This window comes from Nerophis ophidion, linkage group LG19 (assembly GCF_033978795.1).
Source record: "Nerophis ophidion isolate RoL-2023_Sa linkage group LG19, RoL_Noph_v1.0, whole genome shotgun sequence".
In the NCBI taxonomy this organism is placed as follows: Eukaryota; Metazoa; Chordata; class Actinopteri; order Syngnathiformes; family Syngnathidae; genus Nerophis; species Nerophis ophidion.
Window position 1 is genome coordinate 31,925,476 of NC_084629.1, and position 17,244 is coordinate 31,942,719.

The 17,244-nt window shown below is 41.8% G+C and overlaps 1 protein-coding gene across 3 annotated transcripts in view; it reads left to right on the forward strand.

Annotated features, from left to right (window-relative positions):
* Positions 1-3,657: 3,657 nt before the first annotated feature.
* The window catches only part of LOC133538320 (sentrin-specific protease 6-like), a 46,766-nt gene continuing 33,179 nt past the window's right edge, over positions 3,658-17,244 (forward strand). The window contains exons 1-9 of one of the 3 annotated variants that reach the window (XM_061879852.1): positions 3,658-3,811; positions 7,820-7,908; positions 9,807-9,922; positions 13,067-13,288; positions 13,712-13,845; positions 14,157-14,269; positions 14,353-14,653; positions 15,354-15,469; positions 16,239-16,370. In XM_061879852.1, the coding sequence (XP_061735836.1) occupies positions 7,852-7,908; positions 9,807-9,922; positions 13,067-13,288; positions 13,712-13,845; positions 14,157-14,269; positions 14,353-14,653; positions 15,354-15,469; positions 16,239-16,370 (1,191 nt within the window). In that variant the 5' untranslated portion in view covers positions 3,658-3,811; positions 7,820-7,851. Of the gene's footprint in view, positions 3,812-7,819; positions 7,909-9,621; positions 9,683-9,806; positions 9,923-12,737; positions 12,837-13,066; positions 13,289-13,711; positions 13,846-14,156; positions 14,270-14,352; positions 14,654-15,353; positions 15,470-16,238; positions 16,371-17,244 lie in introns of those variants that run through there. The other 2 variants (XM_061879854.1, XM_061879853.1) reach the window with 2 other exon arrangements.

Consider the following 17,244-nt stretch of genomic DNA (forward strand, 5'->3'; position numbering starts at 1 on the left):
ATATTCTCTGAGCACTCCCCACAGGACTTCCCAAGGGACACGGTTGAATGCCTTCTCCAAGTTCACAAAGCACATGTAGACTGGTTGGGCAAACTCCCATGCACCCTCAAGGACCCTGCCAAGAGTATAGAGCTGGTCCACAGTTCCACGACCAGGACGATAACCACACTGTTCCTCCTGAATCCGAGGTTCGACTATCCGGCGTAACTTCCTCTCCAGTACACCTTAATAGACCTTACCGGGAAGGCTGAGGAGTGTGATCCCACGATAGTTGGAACACACCTTCCGGTTCCCCTTCTTAAAGAGAGGAACCACCACCCCGGTCTGCCAATCCAGAGGTACCGCCCCCGATGTCCATGCGATGCTGTAGAGTTTTGTCAACCAAGACAGCCCCACAGCATCCGGAGCCTTAAGGAACTCCTGGCGGATCTCATCCACCCCCGGGGCCTTGCCACCGAGGGGCTTTTTAACTACCTCAGCAACCTCAGCACCAGAAATAGGAGAGCCCACCACAGATTCCCCACACACTGCTTCCTCATAGGAAGACGTGTTGGTGGGATTGAGGATGTCTTCGAAGTATTCCTTCCAACGATACACAACATCCGCAGTCGAGGTCAGCAGAACACCATCCGCACCGTACATGGTGTTGACAGTGCACTGCTTCCTCTTCCTGGGGCGGCAGATGGTAGTCAAGAATCGCTTCGAAGCCGTCCGGAAGTCATTTTCCATGGCTTCCCCGAACTCCTCCCATGTCCGAGTTTTTGGCTCCGCAACCGCTGAAGCTGCACACCGCTTGGCCTGTTGGTACCTGTTGACTGCCTCCAGAGTCCTACGAGCCAAAATAACCCGATAGGACTACTTCTTCAGCTTGACGGCATCCCTCAGCGTCGGTGTCCACCAACGGGTTCTAGGATTACAGCCACGACAGGCACCAACTACCTTGCTGCCACAGCTCCAAACTGCTGTTTGGTGCGTAAGCACAAACAACAGTCAGGACCCGTCCCCCCACCCGAAGGCGGAGGGAAGCTAACCTCTCGTCCACTGGGTTGAACTCCAACGTACAGGCTTTGACCTGGGGGAAACAAGAATTGCTACCCCAGCTCGTAGCCTCTCACTGCGTGCAATGCCAGTGTGGAAGAGAGTCCAGCCCCTCTCGAGAGAACTGGTTCCAGAGCCCTTGCTGTGTGTGGAGGTGTGTATATCCGGCCGTAGCTTCTCCACCTCGCGCAGGCTCTTTCCCTCCCAACGAGGTGACGTTCCACGTCCCCAGAGCTGGCTTTTTTAGCCGAGGATCAGACCGCTAAGTGCCCTTCGACTGCTGCCCAGCTCACAATTCACCTGAACTCTATGGCCCCTGCTATGAGTGGTGAGCCCATTGGAGGGGTGACCCACATTGCTCCCATGTGGACAGGCGCTCGCCATCGTGCCCCAACTCCCGGCCTGGCTCCAGAGCAGGGCCCCGGTGACCCGCGTCCAGGCGAGGGAAATCTGGCTCGACGATTTTTTTTCCTCATAGAGGTCTTCGAGCTGCTCTTTGTCTGATCCCTCACCTAGGACCTGTTTGTCTTGGGAGACCCTACCTGGGAGCATGAAATCCCCCGGACAACATAGCTCCTAGGATCAGAATCAGAATCAGACATACTTTATTAATCCCCGAGGGGAAATTAAAATTTTCAGCACAATCCCATTCAAGATCAGACAAACATTACAGGGAGACAGAACAGGATCGCTGACGGGTCTGCCAACTTCCGGCGCCCCTTACAAAAAAGGTGAGATACAGGTAAACAAGTGGGGCGGAATGGGAGAAAAAAATAAAAGATTAAAATAAAATAAAATAAAATAATCGGTCTAAGCCTGGGTGGGCCCCTGGAGAGGGGGTCCAGACTGAGGCCAAGGGAAAAACAACAACTCATAGCCATAGTACACATCCCTCTTACATGTGTGTAAGAAGAAAACATCAAAAATTAAAGAACCCAAAGGACATGACAGACATTAAAGCAGCGGAGCTGATACAACCAGCCACTTCTACATACAGCTATGAATAAAAAGTAAAAGAAACATACACTGTGGTGGCCTCTGCAGTGTTCCACGCCGTCGTCTGCTGGGGTGGAAGGAGCATGGCCTGAGACAGGAGCAGACCCAACAAAGCAACCAAGAGAGCCGACTCCACCCTCGGTTGCTAACCAACTCTCGGCCAGTGTCCAGTCAGCATGGATGAGCAAGGGTATGTCCAAGGAGACCGAGGTGTTCGATACCTGCTCATTCATGCAAGACACTGTGAAGCTTGTCCGTCCCGACGCTCAGTGCCAGCTCCGCAGCCCTGTCTCTTCATCCGCATCTCCTCCAGTCTCTCCAAACTGACTCTGATGTGGCAGAGACCCAGTAGCTGGTCTCCATGGCCAAAAGGCTCCCGGGAGGCAGATCCAGAAGTCCACAAAAAAGCCCCGCAGAGGTCACGAAAGTGCCACCCCTTGTCACACAGTCCCAAAGGGTCCCGGACCAAAAGGCAAAATAAAAAATATATATATAATAACACATGAAAACAAGAGGGAAACACAAAAGGATGACACAAGAGCACAGAGCTCCTGCCAACAGCAGCCACTACAGCGTCGCCATCTTGGAAAAAATCATTGGGACACGCAAACTCCTCTACCACGATAAGGCGGCAGCTCAGCCACTGTTGAGGCGCAAAAATGACGCCCGGGCTACTTTTTTAACACCTCTAATATACATACTTGCCAACCCTCCCGATTTTACCGGCAGACTCCTGAATTTCTCCAGACTTTTCTCCAGATTTTCACCCGGTCAACAATATAAAGGCACTGCTTTTAGCGTCCTCACCAACCTATACTCACGTCCACCTTTCCTCCATACTAACAGCGCACCAATCAAGTTACACAATATATGATATAACAGACACACAAGTGAATGCAATGCATACTTGATCAACAGCCATACTGGTCCCACTGAGGGTGGCCGTATAAACAACTTTAGCACTGTTACAAATACGCGCCACACTGTGAACCCACACCAAACAAGAATGACAAACACATTTTGCGAGAACATAAACAAATAAATAAATGGGTTGTACTTGTATAGCGCTTTTCTACCTTCAAGGTACTCAAGCGCTTTGACACTACTTCCACATTTACATGGAGGGAGCTACCATGCAAGGCACTAACCAGCACCCATTAGGAGCAAGGGTGAAGTGTCTTGCTCAGGACACAACTGACGTGACGAGGTTAGTACTAGGTGAGGGTTGAACCAGGGACCCTCGGGTTGCGCACGGCCACTCTTCCACTGCGCCACGCCAAGCACAGTAACACAACATAAACACAACAGAACAGATACCCAGAAACCCTTGCAGCACTAACTCTTCCGGGACGCTATAATATATATACCCGCTACCACCAAACCCCGCCCCTAAACCCCGCACACCTCAACTACGGCCCCACCATCTCCCGAATTCGGAGGTCTCAAGGTTGGCAAGTATGCTTAGTATTAAAAAAACAAAACTTTTATTATCGTTATGGTTAAATTGTCATGTTAGTAACATCAACAATGTCGTTAAAATTCTATTTGAATAGTTTTGAAGAAAAACAGTAGATCTAGCTTTTCGGGTTTGTATTTTGTGTGACGTATTTCCGGCCAAACCCGGAAGTAGCAATGGACATCTGGACAGCTTCTGAATTAACTGATCGTCCTCACTAAATTTATTCATTACCTTTTAATTTGCGGTACATTTGTAAGCGCTGGCTTGTACATAAGGTAAACATCGCCATATAAAGTACACCTAAAGCACCGGAACATGGTAAGACTGTGCTGTTCTCTCCATCTTTGCATCTTTGGCTGCGCTAGCGTCGCATGCTAACTATGTCTGTTGTGCTAGCATATATGCTAACAGTGGGTTTTCATCAAAATAATCACCTTCTGGTCGCTTGGTGGAAATTCAGTCACACACATAAGTATCGTTAGGCAGCGTCGACATACGTTTTATTTCAATATTTTTCTTCTGTCCTTACTATCTGTTGTAATAAGAGGAGGGCAGGCAGCGTTGAAGTGGCTTGCTCTGCTCTGCGTCTATTTGTAAACACATGTTAGCCTGCCCATTGTGTGCAGCCCTCCATTCAACTCAATTCTAACCGAATATCTAAGCTAATATTTTTATTTAATTGTAACTAAATATCTGCATCCAAATTTTAAGGAATGTAAAAAAGGCCTTGCCATAATATAATAACAAATAACGGCAGATTTAAGTAATTAATTATAAACAATACGCTATTGCGTATTATTTTGTACGCGTTTAATTTTGAACACCGGAAGTCAACTTAATTTGAAACATGTTAAATTTATTATGCGAATGGACCGTCGGTAAAAGACAAGGAGATGGGAAATTATTAAATATAAGCAATTCTTCTTCCTGATCCTTTTTTAAAGATATGGTAAAATGTACAAATGCAAACCTTAAAGGGGAACTGCACTTTTGTAGAATTTTGCCTATCATTAACAATCCTTGTGTATGACACACACACACACACACACACACACACACACACACACACACACACACACACACACACACACACACACACACACACACACACTCTTATATATGCATAGTAGAGATGTCGATAAATGCTTTAAAATGTAATATCGGAAATTATCAGTATCTGTTTCAAAAAGTGAAATTAATTACTTTTTTAAACGCCGCTGTACGGAGCGATATCCATCCATCTATTTTCTACCGCTTATTCCCCTTTGGGGGCGCTGGCGCCGATTTTTACAATCGGGCGAAAGGCGGGGTACACCCTGGACAAGGCGCCACCTCATCGCAAGTCCAACACAGATAGACAGACAACGTTCAAACACAGCGCCAATTTAGTGTTGCCAATCAACCTATCCCCAGGTGCATGTCTTTGGAAGTGGGAGGAAGCCGGGGTACCCGGAGGGAACCCACGCATTCACGGGGAGAACAAGCAAACTCCACACAGAAAGATCCCGAGCCTGGGATTGAACCCAGGACGGCAGGACCTTCGTATTGGGAGGCAGACGCACTAACCTCTACCATCGTGATATATCCGGTAAAACACGGATGTAGGGCATACTTGCCAACCCTCCCAATTTTCCCGGGCAACTCACGAATTTCAGTGCCCCTCCTGAAAATCTCCCGGGGGAAACGTTCTCCCGAATTTCTCCCGATTTCCACCCGGACAACAATTTGGGGGCGTGCCTTAAAGGCACTGCCTTTAGTGTCCTCTACAACCTGTTGTCACGTCTGCTTTTTCTGCATACAAACAGTCACATAATATATGCGGCTTTAACACACACATAAGTGAATGCAAGACATACTTGATCAACATCAATACAGGTCACACTGAGGGTGGCCGTATAAACAACTTTAACACTGTTACAAATATGCGCCACACTGTGAACCCACACCAAACAAGAATGACAAACACATTTCGGGAGAACATCCGCACCGTAACACAACATAAACACAATAGAAAAGATACCCAGACCCCCTTGCAGCACTAACTCTTTCGGGCACTACAATATCCCCCCCGCTACCACCAAACCCCACACCCTCTAATCACCCACCCCAACCCAGCCATGCCCCCCCCCCCACCCCCCATCTCCCGAATTTGGAGGGCTTAAAGTTGGCAAGCATACGCAAGTATACTCTGGACTGAAGCTGTGTGCCTTCATTGTTTTTGTAGTTGTTATTTCGAGGCATGTTTAAAAAAAATAAAAATAATGCACTTTGTGAAAGTCAAAGTATAGTATTTCCCATAGTTGTAGTGGGTATCAGGATTATCTCAGGGAGAGCATGTCCCAAATTCCGAGCTGTTTTGAGGCATGTTAAAAAAAAATTATGCACTATGTGACTTCAATAATAAATATGGCAGTGTCATGTTGGCACAAAAAGGGACATGCGGTAAAAAATGGATGGATGGATGATTGAAACTTGTATTAGTAGATTGCACAGTACAGTAAATATTCCGTACAATTGACCACTAAATGGTAACACCCGAATAAGTTTTTCAACTTGTTTATTGTTTATTAATCAATTCATGGTGAAGATACATTGTTTAATACATCCAGCAGGGCATCACAACACAATTAGGCATAATAATGTGTTAAATTCCACGACTGTATATATCGATATCGGTTGATATTGGAATTGGTAATTAAGAGTTGGACAATATCGGAATATCAGATATTGGCAAAAAAACCCATTATCGGACATCTCTAATACATAGCAAAAGTAAGCCAACAATGGAGCCAATGGGGGTCGCTCTTTTCTGCCTATAAAGCGCTGTAAAAACCTCCATGAACTTTTTATATGCATGCTGTAAGTATATATGTAATATGGTATCAGACACATTCATAATAACAAGTAATATTTACGTATTTTGCTCATTTTAAGCATATGGCAGAGCATAATTTAATTGATACATCACAACGTTCTCATTTTCTTTCAACAACAACAACACTGATTATTACTTATTCTGTCTTCATGAGAGACAACAAACATAATAAAACAATCACTACCAGTACAATGTGTCCTCTCACCGGGATGATGACTGATGGGATGTTCATTCATGCCTGTTTAGATAAATAATTATATTCCTCACAAAGGGTGAAAAAAAACTGCCGCAAAATTGCTTCTTTTCTTGTCTTTTTCGCCATTTCTGTTGGATGGGGCCAACGTTCTACTATCCAGGTGATATGCATGACTTGTAATCTATAAATACATTTCACCATCTCAGAGGTGATGCAGCAGCTCATTGGCTCAATGTGCCAATATAGCGGCTTAACTAGTCAGCTCTCTGTAATCACGGCACTGCTAAAAATAGTCTTTCTGCGTTAGTGCTTATAGTAACAATATTGCTAACACTTGATTAATATTCAATTCACAAGATGTAAATGGAGTGTTGTTGGCAGGTTTGGGGTGTTTTTTTTGTGGGCTTTACGGGCGGAATAGTTTACGTCATTAGCTGCATTGTCAGTCACCTCGTATTTGCTGTTTTTTTTTATGAATTAGAATGCATAAAGAGAAAGAACAACATATGTGTTCATCTCTTAAATAGGGATTTTGAATGATAGGCACAATTCCAAGAAAAATCCAGTTCCTCTTTAAACGCCTTGTCGCTATATATTAAGAATAAAATATGAAATATACTTCACCTTGTTGGTTAATGTTCTTGGTGTGCAACGGAAAAAAGAGGGGAAGGCATTTTCCACAACGCTGTGAATACTTCTTGAATGTTTCAAACTACATGTTGTTTGTCCATTGCTTTCTTTGGACTCCTACTGATCTAGCCAAGCTAGAAAAATCTTGTAGGAATGTTTAAAAAACACTTAAAAATCACACAAAGTAGAGCAGGCGCTACTGACAGCAATGCTGTGCTGACTAAATAGGCTGTGCTGAGAGGCACACAATGGGTGGATGAAAATTTCGTATACTGAGACAAGGTTCACACACCAAAGCATTTTTAATTCGGTCTGTGGTTCATTAATGAAAACGTTTGTTCAATGAGGGGTTTGTAAATCGAGGTTCCACTCCATCCGTTTACTACAGTGTTTTGGGTCAGTGTTATTGTTCTTTGAACAACATTTAAAGTTGCGAAAAATATGTCAAAAATGTCCAATCAACCAAAAGTTTCACTGCAATACTTCCACGGGCCCTCTGTTGAAGTCCTCTCCTCTATAGGACAGGAGTACACTGGTGTAGTTTCTCCCAAGTTTAGTAGTGAACTAACCTGCTGCCAGTTGACAAGCACTTGTGTAAACGACTGACATTGTTTTTGTGTTGCAGCTTTGCTGCTGTGCCTTACTGCCTTGGGAATCATGATGGACCATCGGAAAGCCTTAACCTTCCCATTTACTGTCGACAGGAACAAGTTGGTAAGTGGCACTCAACTGTTGACCCTCTTTTCGACATAATCTTCCTGGGCTGCTTTGGTGGCATACAACTTTCCTTCCAGTCTGGACCATATAGAAATGTTTACAATCACCTGATAAACGTTTTCTCTCTTCCTGGTGTCATGCTCACATATCATCTCAAACCTTAAGAGGTCCTTCAAAAGTCACTCAATTCTCATTAATGACAAAATACTGTGGGGGAAAAAATATATATATATACTTTGCACACTTTATATTTCTGAAACTACTTCACCCTGAAATATACATCACAAATGGTTATTATATTTTAGTCTTTTCAACCTTCAAAAGGCGAGTATGGTTGGATAATTCAGACAGTATGTTTGTGTTATAAATAATAATAAAAATATATAAATTTTCAGCCCTATAGATGTGTCAATGATTGGCAGGAATGCACATTTTATGCATTGCTTATGTCAAAATTTTACAACACAATTTCTTCTGGCCAAAAAATGTCCAATTTCCAAAAACTGCTTTAAAAATTTCTTGGGTGGGTAACAATAAAGGATATAATGATACACCGTGGTAAAACTTCCCACGGTTAGTCTTACTCTTTTAAAATAAAATGATTGTAAAAAAGTGATTGATAATACTTAAATAAACTCACACACCGGTGACCTTTAAATTTACTGGAGAAGCAAGCTCGTGCTAGCTACCCTAAATGCCGACATGAATAAAAGAGACATAACCTCTTTTCCTGTTAAAAAACAAATTGCCCAATCTAAACTTATAAACACATTACTAAGATATTCAACTGTGTGTGCTCTTTTAGAAAGAGAGATCAGTCGATGTTTGAGGCAATATGACAACAGTAAGTGACACACCCAAACACTTTATTTTCTTTGTTGTTGGAAAAACTCTAAAACTTTTACAATTCAAAACAGAAGAAAATAACATATTTAAACACTTAATTGAAATAATATGGCTTTACTTTAAATTTTTGAGCCCATTCAACAATACTCTAATAATATTAACTGTGATAATTTTGGGAACAATAACTGTGATATTGAATTTTCTCTTCGTTAAATTCCTAATATATATATATATATATATATATATATATATATATATATATATATATACTTTTAACTTCAAACAAGTAGTTTGAAACAGCTTATGCCTCAAATATACAAATAACTTAGTAGAGATGGTAAATACACACACTTGTCATTTAGGTGTGAAGCTTTTTCTGAATGTGCCTTCTAGTGGACAATTTAATCCAGTCTTTCAAATCAAAACGTACCATAAAGAATTAATTTGTTATTAATCACTACTAATTGCGGTCATTTTATAGCTTGCCCATGGACTACAGTTGAACACGAGTTCATAATAATAATAATAAATAATGTTTTCTGTTTCAAATAAATAAACTTAAAGTCTGAAAGGATTTATTTTTAAATAAAATTACTTTTTTTTTGGCTCTCAGGGACAAATGTGTCACTTTTAAGGGAGAGGGAAGACAATTTTAGAATATTTTGTTAACATTCCTGTGACAAATTCTACCTTTTATTTGTTAAACACATTTTGAAAATCCAAGATTGAGCGACACAAAGGATCTCCTCAGGGTTAAACCAATGAAACTCACCAGCGGTGTCGACAACAAGCTTGGGCTCTTTTTGGTTTTCTTCTAAATTCGAAGCCAGCGTGGTAACAAGAAACCTGTGAATTTAGGATGGATAATCCGCTCAGAATCCCCATGATTTATCACTCGTCAGAGTGTGGAAGGTTAGAAAAACAGGTACAAAGCTTGTACATGAGAAGAAAACATGACTTTAAAGGGCTGTGGTACTCTGATTGCTCTTCATCGTTAGCCACAGTCTTTTTATTCACTCATTCTTTGGTGTGTGTCTATTTATCAACAGGTGTCCTGGGCCGCCATTCCCGGTTGCAAGCTTAAAGTGTCGGACTTGAAGCTTGAAAGGGGGTCCCAGCCGTTTGATCACAATCATGCAGCACTGGTTAAATGGGGAGTGGCCAGGTAAGCAGCTGCATGGGACTGACTACTACTTGCTATCTATTTGTTACACAAGCAGAAGTAGGTACTTCTTAAAGTACCTGCTCAGGGTTCCAAGCGGATCAAGGTGATACCATATTAGTGCCTTAGCTCTGCAACCTTGTGGTCCTAGTGTTTTTCTACAGAAAGGCCTTAAAAACAGCAGTTCTCTCCTGTCATATGGAATATCTTTGTATATATATTTTTAGGTATATTCATTAAATCAGGCACAATGCCACCAAAGGATGTTTGTACTGAATTCCTAAAAACAGCAAAAACACTTCATAGAGGAGTTTTGACCAGTTATTTTGTATGCAGAAATTTCTTAAAATTTTTAAAGTAGAGTCATAAAATTATGCAAAATACCTTCACAGAAGATATTTGTCTAGCATTTTTGCAGTAGAATTATAAAACAGCTTAACACTGATATAGAGGATCTATGACCTGTGTTTTTCAACAGAAAGGTCTTAAAAACAGCAGTTCTCTCCTGTCATATGGAGGATTTTTACTATCTTTTTTGCAGTAAGTCTTTAGTGTGCGCCCCTTTTAAATGAATGATATTTTACTGTTTTTTATTTGCAGTACAGTCCTAAAAAAAGTAAGCACTCTTTACAGAGGATCTTTCATAATTGTTCATGCAGAAAGGTCTTTAAAAACCCAGATCACTTCTACGGTGTGGGGGATCTTTGACTAGCTTATTTAAAGTAAAGGCATACAATCAGGCTAAGTGCCATCATAGAGAATCTTTGACTAATGTTTCTTGCTGTGGAGTCCTATAAAGCGAACTAATCATTCAGAGGATCTTTGACTAGTGTTTTTGCAGAATGGTCTTAGAAACAGCAGTTCACTCTTGTCATATGTAGAATGTAAGACTAGCATTTTTGCAGTAGATTCCTAAAAGAAGCAAAATATTCATACAGAGGATATTTGACTGACATTTTTTAAGAATGGTCTCAAAAAGAGCAAAGAACTTCTGTCATATGAAGGATCTTTGACCCGATTTTTTGCAGTATATTTCTAAAATCAGGCAGCATACTGTTAGAGTATCTTACACCAGTGTTTCTTTCAACAAAATTTCAATCAAACTAATTTAGTGCAAACTCAGATATATAGATAAAAACAATACATAAAATACCAAACACACAGCTCACAGGCACAGTCAATCTTTTTTATGCCTTGTGTTGAGACACTATTGCTCTCGGGTAAAAACTGTTCTTAAATCTGTTTGTCCGGCATTTTATTGTCCTGTATCTCCTGCCCGTGTGCAGCAGTTCGAATAGTTTATGTCTCGGGTCAGATGGATCCTTTATGATGTTTTTGGGCCTTTTTGAGTCACCTGGCACTGTATAGTTCATCTAAGGTGGGTGGGTGGGGGGGGGGGGGGGGCACGGCACCCAGTGGTATTCATGGCAGTTTTTATGACCCTCTGAAGTTAGATTCTCTCTGCCGCTGTGCAGCTGAAGTATTACCATACACACAGGCTTTATGTCAGCACACTCTATTGAGCAGCGATAGAAAGACAGGCAGTTTTTGTGACAAGTGGTTCTTTCTGAGGAGTCTCAGAAAGTAAAGTCTCTGCTGTGTCTTTTTGATGGTCACTCCACGACAGGTCTTCCTCGATCTGGATGCCCAGGAACCTGAAGTGAGAGACCCTTTCCACATAGTCCCCGTTGATGTACAGTCAGCCGCTCCACTTCATTTCTATGGGCAGGCTCATCTGTCCCAGGAATGAGTCCCACTACTGTGGTATCGTCTGCAAATGTAATAGTGGTATAGCTTAGCGCGCAGCCCTGGGGTGAGCCGGTGCTGATGCTGAGAGGTAGGAGCCTACTCTCACCCTCTTAGAGCCATTTTTTCAGTAAGTCCAGGATCCAGTGGCAGATGGAGGAAGACAGTCCCAGCCCCGTCATTTTGGCACCAGACTGTGGGGGAGGATGCAGAGCTAAAATCAACAAAGCCTTGCATAGCTCCCCTGCTGCTGTAGGTGGCTCAGAGCAATGTGATGGGCTGTTGCGATAGCATCTTCTATAAATCTGTTGGCCCCCTCACACAAACTGGTGAGAGTCCAATGCAGGTGGCAGATTTGAGGTGATGTGCCCCTGAACCGGAGTTTCAAAGCACATCATAATGGTTGGTGTAAGTGCCACTGGACGGTAATCATTCAAGCTGTTTACTGCAGTTTTTTTGGCAGTGGGACAATAACAGAGTCCTTTAGACAGAGTGGGATGATGTACTAGGACAAGGACTGGTTGAAAATCGTGGTAAAGACAACAGACAGCTGGTCTGCACAGGTCTTTCGTACACATCCGGGTACACCATCTGGTCCAGAAGCTTTCCTCGGGTTCACCCTCCTTAGTGTGCGCTGCACCTCATGTTCCTCCAACATGAAGACGCTATCACAGGTTGAGGGTTGTGATGCGACTGCATGTGGTTACTCCACCTCGTAGATCTTTTGTTTTCGTAGTAAGTCTTTACAAAGCGCAGAGCACTGCTGTCATAAACATAATCTTTGACTAGCAAATAGATTCCCAAAAACACCAAAACACTGTCGAAGGACTTTTGATCAGCCTCTTTCCCCAAAACAGCAAAGCACTCCTGTCTCATGGGTTAGGTGTTCTTGTTTTTATTATTGCAGTATGTTCTTTAAAACAGCAGAGATCCTCTAATATTGAGGATCTTTGATAGGAGTTTTTTTATTCTGTCTTCTGACCAAGCTTATCAGGAGCCTCCATATGGTTTATCTATGTCAGCTGATTGCCGCCTTTCCCCTTTTACACCCTCTGCTGCATTTGCAGTGTTTGTCCTCAGTTTACAGCTGTGGCGACAGACACACACACTCCAATCATTTAATGAGAGTGATCGTTCCTCCGCACGCAATATGGCGAACAGATGAGAAATTGTGAATGCTATTTAATAAGTTTGATAATAGGACAATGTCTATATCAGCACTGTATGAAACATATCTTTAAATTATTTAATTGTCTGGCGCTTCATAAAAAAATTGCATGAAAATTTAATTAACTTTACATACAAATATAATGGTATGGAAAGCAGTGATACTTAACAACGATATTTATTATATATGCAGAGGTTTCCTTTGAATAATCCACCCTCTCTTTTGTCCTGCAGGAGGCGGCCTTGCCTGAAGCTGAAAGATGTGCTGAAGACAAACCTCGGCAAGGCGTACCTGAGCAAGCAACAAGGTAACAAAAGAGGCCAAACTCCCTGCGTGAAGAGTCCGTGCAAGAAGCAGCCTGTCAGCTGTCAAAGGCAGACGCCAACCAAGAGTGATAAAAGCGAGACGCTGACAGCCAAAAGTGACCAGAAGAGTGCGACAAAACCCCTTCAAAGGTAGCAGGGCAACCTAGTGTTCCACACCGATGTGCTGTTTGTTTGTCATTGGGTTCCAGGGCTGCTGGGTCATGACACAAAACTCAGTGAAAAAACTGAGCTTTTTGGTGCGTGACATAAGAAATCTCAGCCATTTTTAAAACCTTATTTGAAATCGAATTGGTTTGGTTTTGTGCAGCGGTAGACGTGGGGGTGCTCTAAAAGATCGATTCACATCCAAACTGCAAATTGTATGTATTCTGGATTATAAATCGATTGAAAAATGTTTCATATTAACATACTTACATATTTGTGTGTGTGTACATACTGTGTGTATATATATATATATATATATATATAAAATAACCATATTGTTTTGAGCAGCCAGGAAAGTTCCATTTCTGATCCTAATTTTTCCTCTTCCGCCCTGTTGTGTGTGTCCAGGGGTCGACCGAGGAAGTGCTTACGGGTCGGTGTAACGAGGAAATGCTTACAACCCGTTGAAGCCAAGGAAGAAAGCAAAGGCATTGAGGAGGGTGTACTCGCCAATGGAAATGGAAAGGACTACAGAGTAGTAGGTGAGTACTTACTGATAGAAAGGATTTTCCCCATCTTAACGTGATGGATGACTGCAAGGCTGCAAAGGAAGAAACATTTGGAAGGAAGAAGCGTTTTGTTTACGTCCAGCAAACAAAACTGACAGTGAGCGTGAGAGTTCATCTGAGGATTAGCGATACCCTTTTCTCCTCGCTTTTCTGGCCACGGACATCTGAGTTGACATAGCTGTTTTTCCTGCCCTACTTTCCACTTGACACAAAAATGTTCTTTACGACAACCAGATTGTCAGTTCTATTGAGGGTTTCACTCACCGTCCGTGTTCTGTCTACAGATTGTGGCCTGTCACTGAGCTGGAACCCTGCTCAGGATGCTGGGGAAGAGTTTTCCTCGACTCCCATCAAGGACATCGGAACTGAAGAGAGGAATCAAGTACAACCGTGTCAGGTAAGCGTCAGGTCTGCCACAAATTTACCTTAGGGTGACAGCAAAAGTCACATGTGTGTTGGTGTGGTAATGTCAACCCAAAGAGGAAAAGAAAGAGCGGATGGGTCAACGGCACTAGCAGCCCCAAACGCCACCGTGAAAGCGTGCTGCGCCTCACAGGGGAAGACAGAAGAAGTAGAAGGATGCCCTCGACACATGTATTTTCCAATGAAGCCGGGGAAGATTCCGACAATGCAGACGATAACATCGTGAAGTTCACAGTGGGCGCGTTGGACGGGACGCCGTGTCTTCTGCCGGTTGTCCATCCTAATTCGGAAATCAGAAGTCAAAGCAGCCTTGCGTCTTCACAGGACAGCACGTCTCAGACCAGCCTGGTGGAACCCAGTAAGTACACCCATTGTACTGGGACCATGGGGGAGAACACTATTCAAGCGTTAATAGTAAGGTATCAGATGGGTTCTCTAAACTTTTGACTAGTCACATATCTTTGTTGTAAATGTATAATTTGACAAGAATGCTGAAGATTATGGATTTTTAAAGTGAGGTACAAATGCCATGGTGGTGTACAGGCTCCATCGAGTGCTATGCAGGAACATCCAAGTTTAAAAAAAAAAAAATCTAAATGATCTAAATATGAACAAGAAAGATAAAAGAAATAGTCATACAAATGCAAACATACCAGTACTTACAAAGTGAATTTACACGATAATAACAAGTTAACGTTAATTTCTTTGTGTGAGACAAAAACACGTCTTTCTTGTTTCTGAGTTTTTTAAATAATAAAAAAAAACTCTAGCAAGTGGTGGCTAACAATACAGTGAATGACGATTAACTTGTCTGTCTAAAAATTTAATTCAATTAAAATTTCAATTGCTGTTTCACTAGAGGCCACATGTTGAAGCTTTACTACGATGGTAAGCGGAAGTAGTAGAAGTGGTGAAACTGGCAAAGCAAAAATATTTTGAAGTTTAAGAGCCACTGCTGGAGATTTTTATTTCAAGGACTGAGTTCAAAAGTAAACAAACGTAAGTTAGACATTCATGTAATTCCAACAATTCAAGTGGCCTTTTTGTACGCCTTGCAGTTGTGCTGTCCAGTGATGACGAGGGGAGCAGCCATGTAGACGATGCAAAAGGAAGAGTAGAGAAAGAGGAAGCTGCATCCAAAGAGCTAGAAGTCTCTGTTTTACAGAATGTGGAGGTGAGTTCATGATGGTTACATAGCCAACTGTCTGTTGCTTTAATGCTAATGAGCTGTGTTTATTCATTCCTGTAACAGATGTCGTACATCACATACAACAATGCAACAATGTGTGGGACAGGAGCACACAAACGTTAGCAACACTAACATCGCTATATCTCCTACATGCTAACATTACACACATTTTTAGAGCAACCTAATGCTAGGTTAGTTGAAGAGAAACCAAATAATCACAAATGCAGCTCCCATGTCTGTAGCTGACAGACATATATTGTACATCTTTATTTTATGATATGTAGCAAAAACTTCATTTGTATTTTTGTCCCAAAGCTGTCCTCCATGAAGTAGTGGGCTCATCCAGCTAGGGGCCGGTCAGACTATCATGTCCATGGAGAAGGAGTCTCCTTCATGACGTCATAAAAATCCAAAAGCGAGCGTTTGAGTACCTCTTCTCTCAAAGGTGCAGCAGACAAGTGAGGGAGATGATAGCTTTTCTTTCTCACATTTGGTGCTCAGAAACTGGCTCCGAAAACATCATTGAAAAGTCACTTTTCATAATTGGGTGCCCTTTTTAAAGAAATGGTAGCATTACACTATGCATGAAGGGACAAGCGGTAGAAAAGGGATGGATGGATGTGCTGGTGAATTTAGTAAACTGTGTCCAGCAGGGGGCGCTTAAGCAGGAGGATTATTGCTCCATGACTGAGGTTTTCATTGAGCATTTATAAATATTTCCCCTTTTTAATTATGACTGTATTTTTCTTTACAGGCGTTACATGCGGTTGTAGACGGGGTGGAAGCAGTTCTTCACATGCCCAGGATAGACACCTCTTTCCTGGGAGTTGCTTTCAGCTCCATGTTCTGTGGGGGTTACCAAGGAAAGGCAAATGGAAACCTCTTGGTAAATAACTTTTTCTCACCTTAATTTTGACTCATGCCTAATGTTCATCACATATTTAAATGTGATAATAAAATGAGTATATGTGTGTTTGTTTTTTATATATTAAATGAAATACAACATTGTTGTATTGCAATGAGGTTTGATATTTGCACTCCTGAACAATCTTATTAAAAAAAAATAAAAACACAACACATATTATAGAGAATAATTGTAGTTTACCATGCAGAAAACAATGCAAAATACATATAAGTGATGAATGAACATTTAACATCACTTTTACCTATATGGAAGATGATTGTGTGCATTGGAATGTTGCTCAAGCATTATTGTAAATATGTTGTATTATCTGACATTTGGACTATTTTTAGTCCTATTTTAAGGCGTTCTGATGATTTCTTTTGCACAAGGTTTATGTTGTCATTACTTACATGAGGAAGGATCTGATCTGATTAATGAATGACTGATGATGATGTTCTGTACTGCTGTATTACTGCAGTTTTATGACTTTGTGGAGTAGTTTGTCTTATTTAGTGCTGTCATTCATTTTTGCCGGTGCAGCGATCACATGAATTAGATGACTCATCTTTATCAAACACAGGAATGTAGTCGTCTGATAGTTAAGCCAGGGAGTTTTTGTGTCTTAGATAATTTTGAGTCATCTAAATTATTTTGATTATGGATTTTGTGAGTTAACACTAATAATCTGAGTGGAGCGGTTGCATTATTGTCCCCTGGGAGTTTGCTTTGTTATGTATTTGCTTGGAATCGTGTTGACCCAAGACCACCTTGCATGTTTTTCAAATTGTACAAAAGAGGCATGGTAACATTAATTGTTAATGTAACATTGTTTTATTTGATTAATACAAATGTATAT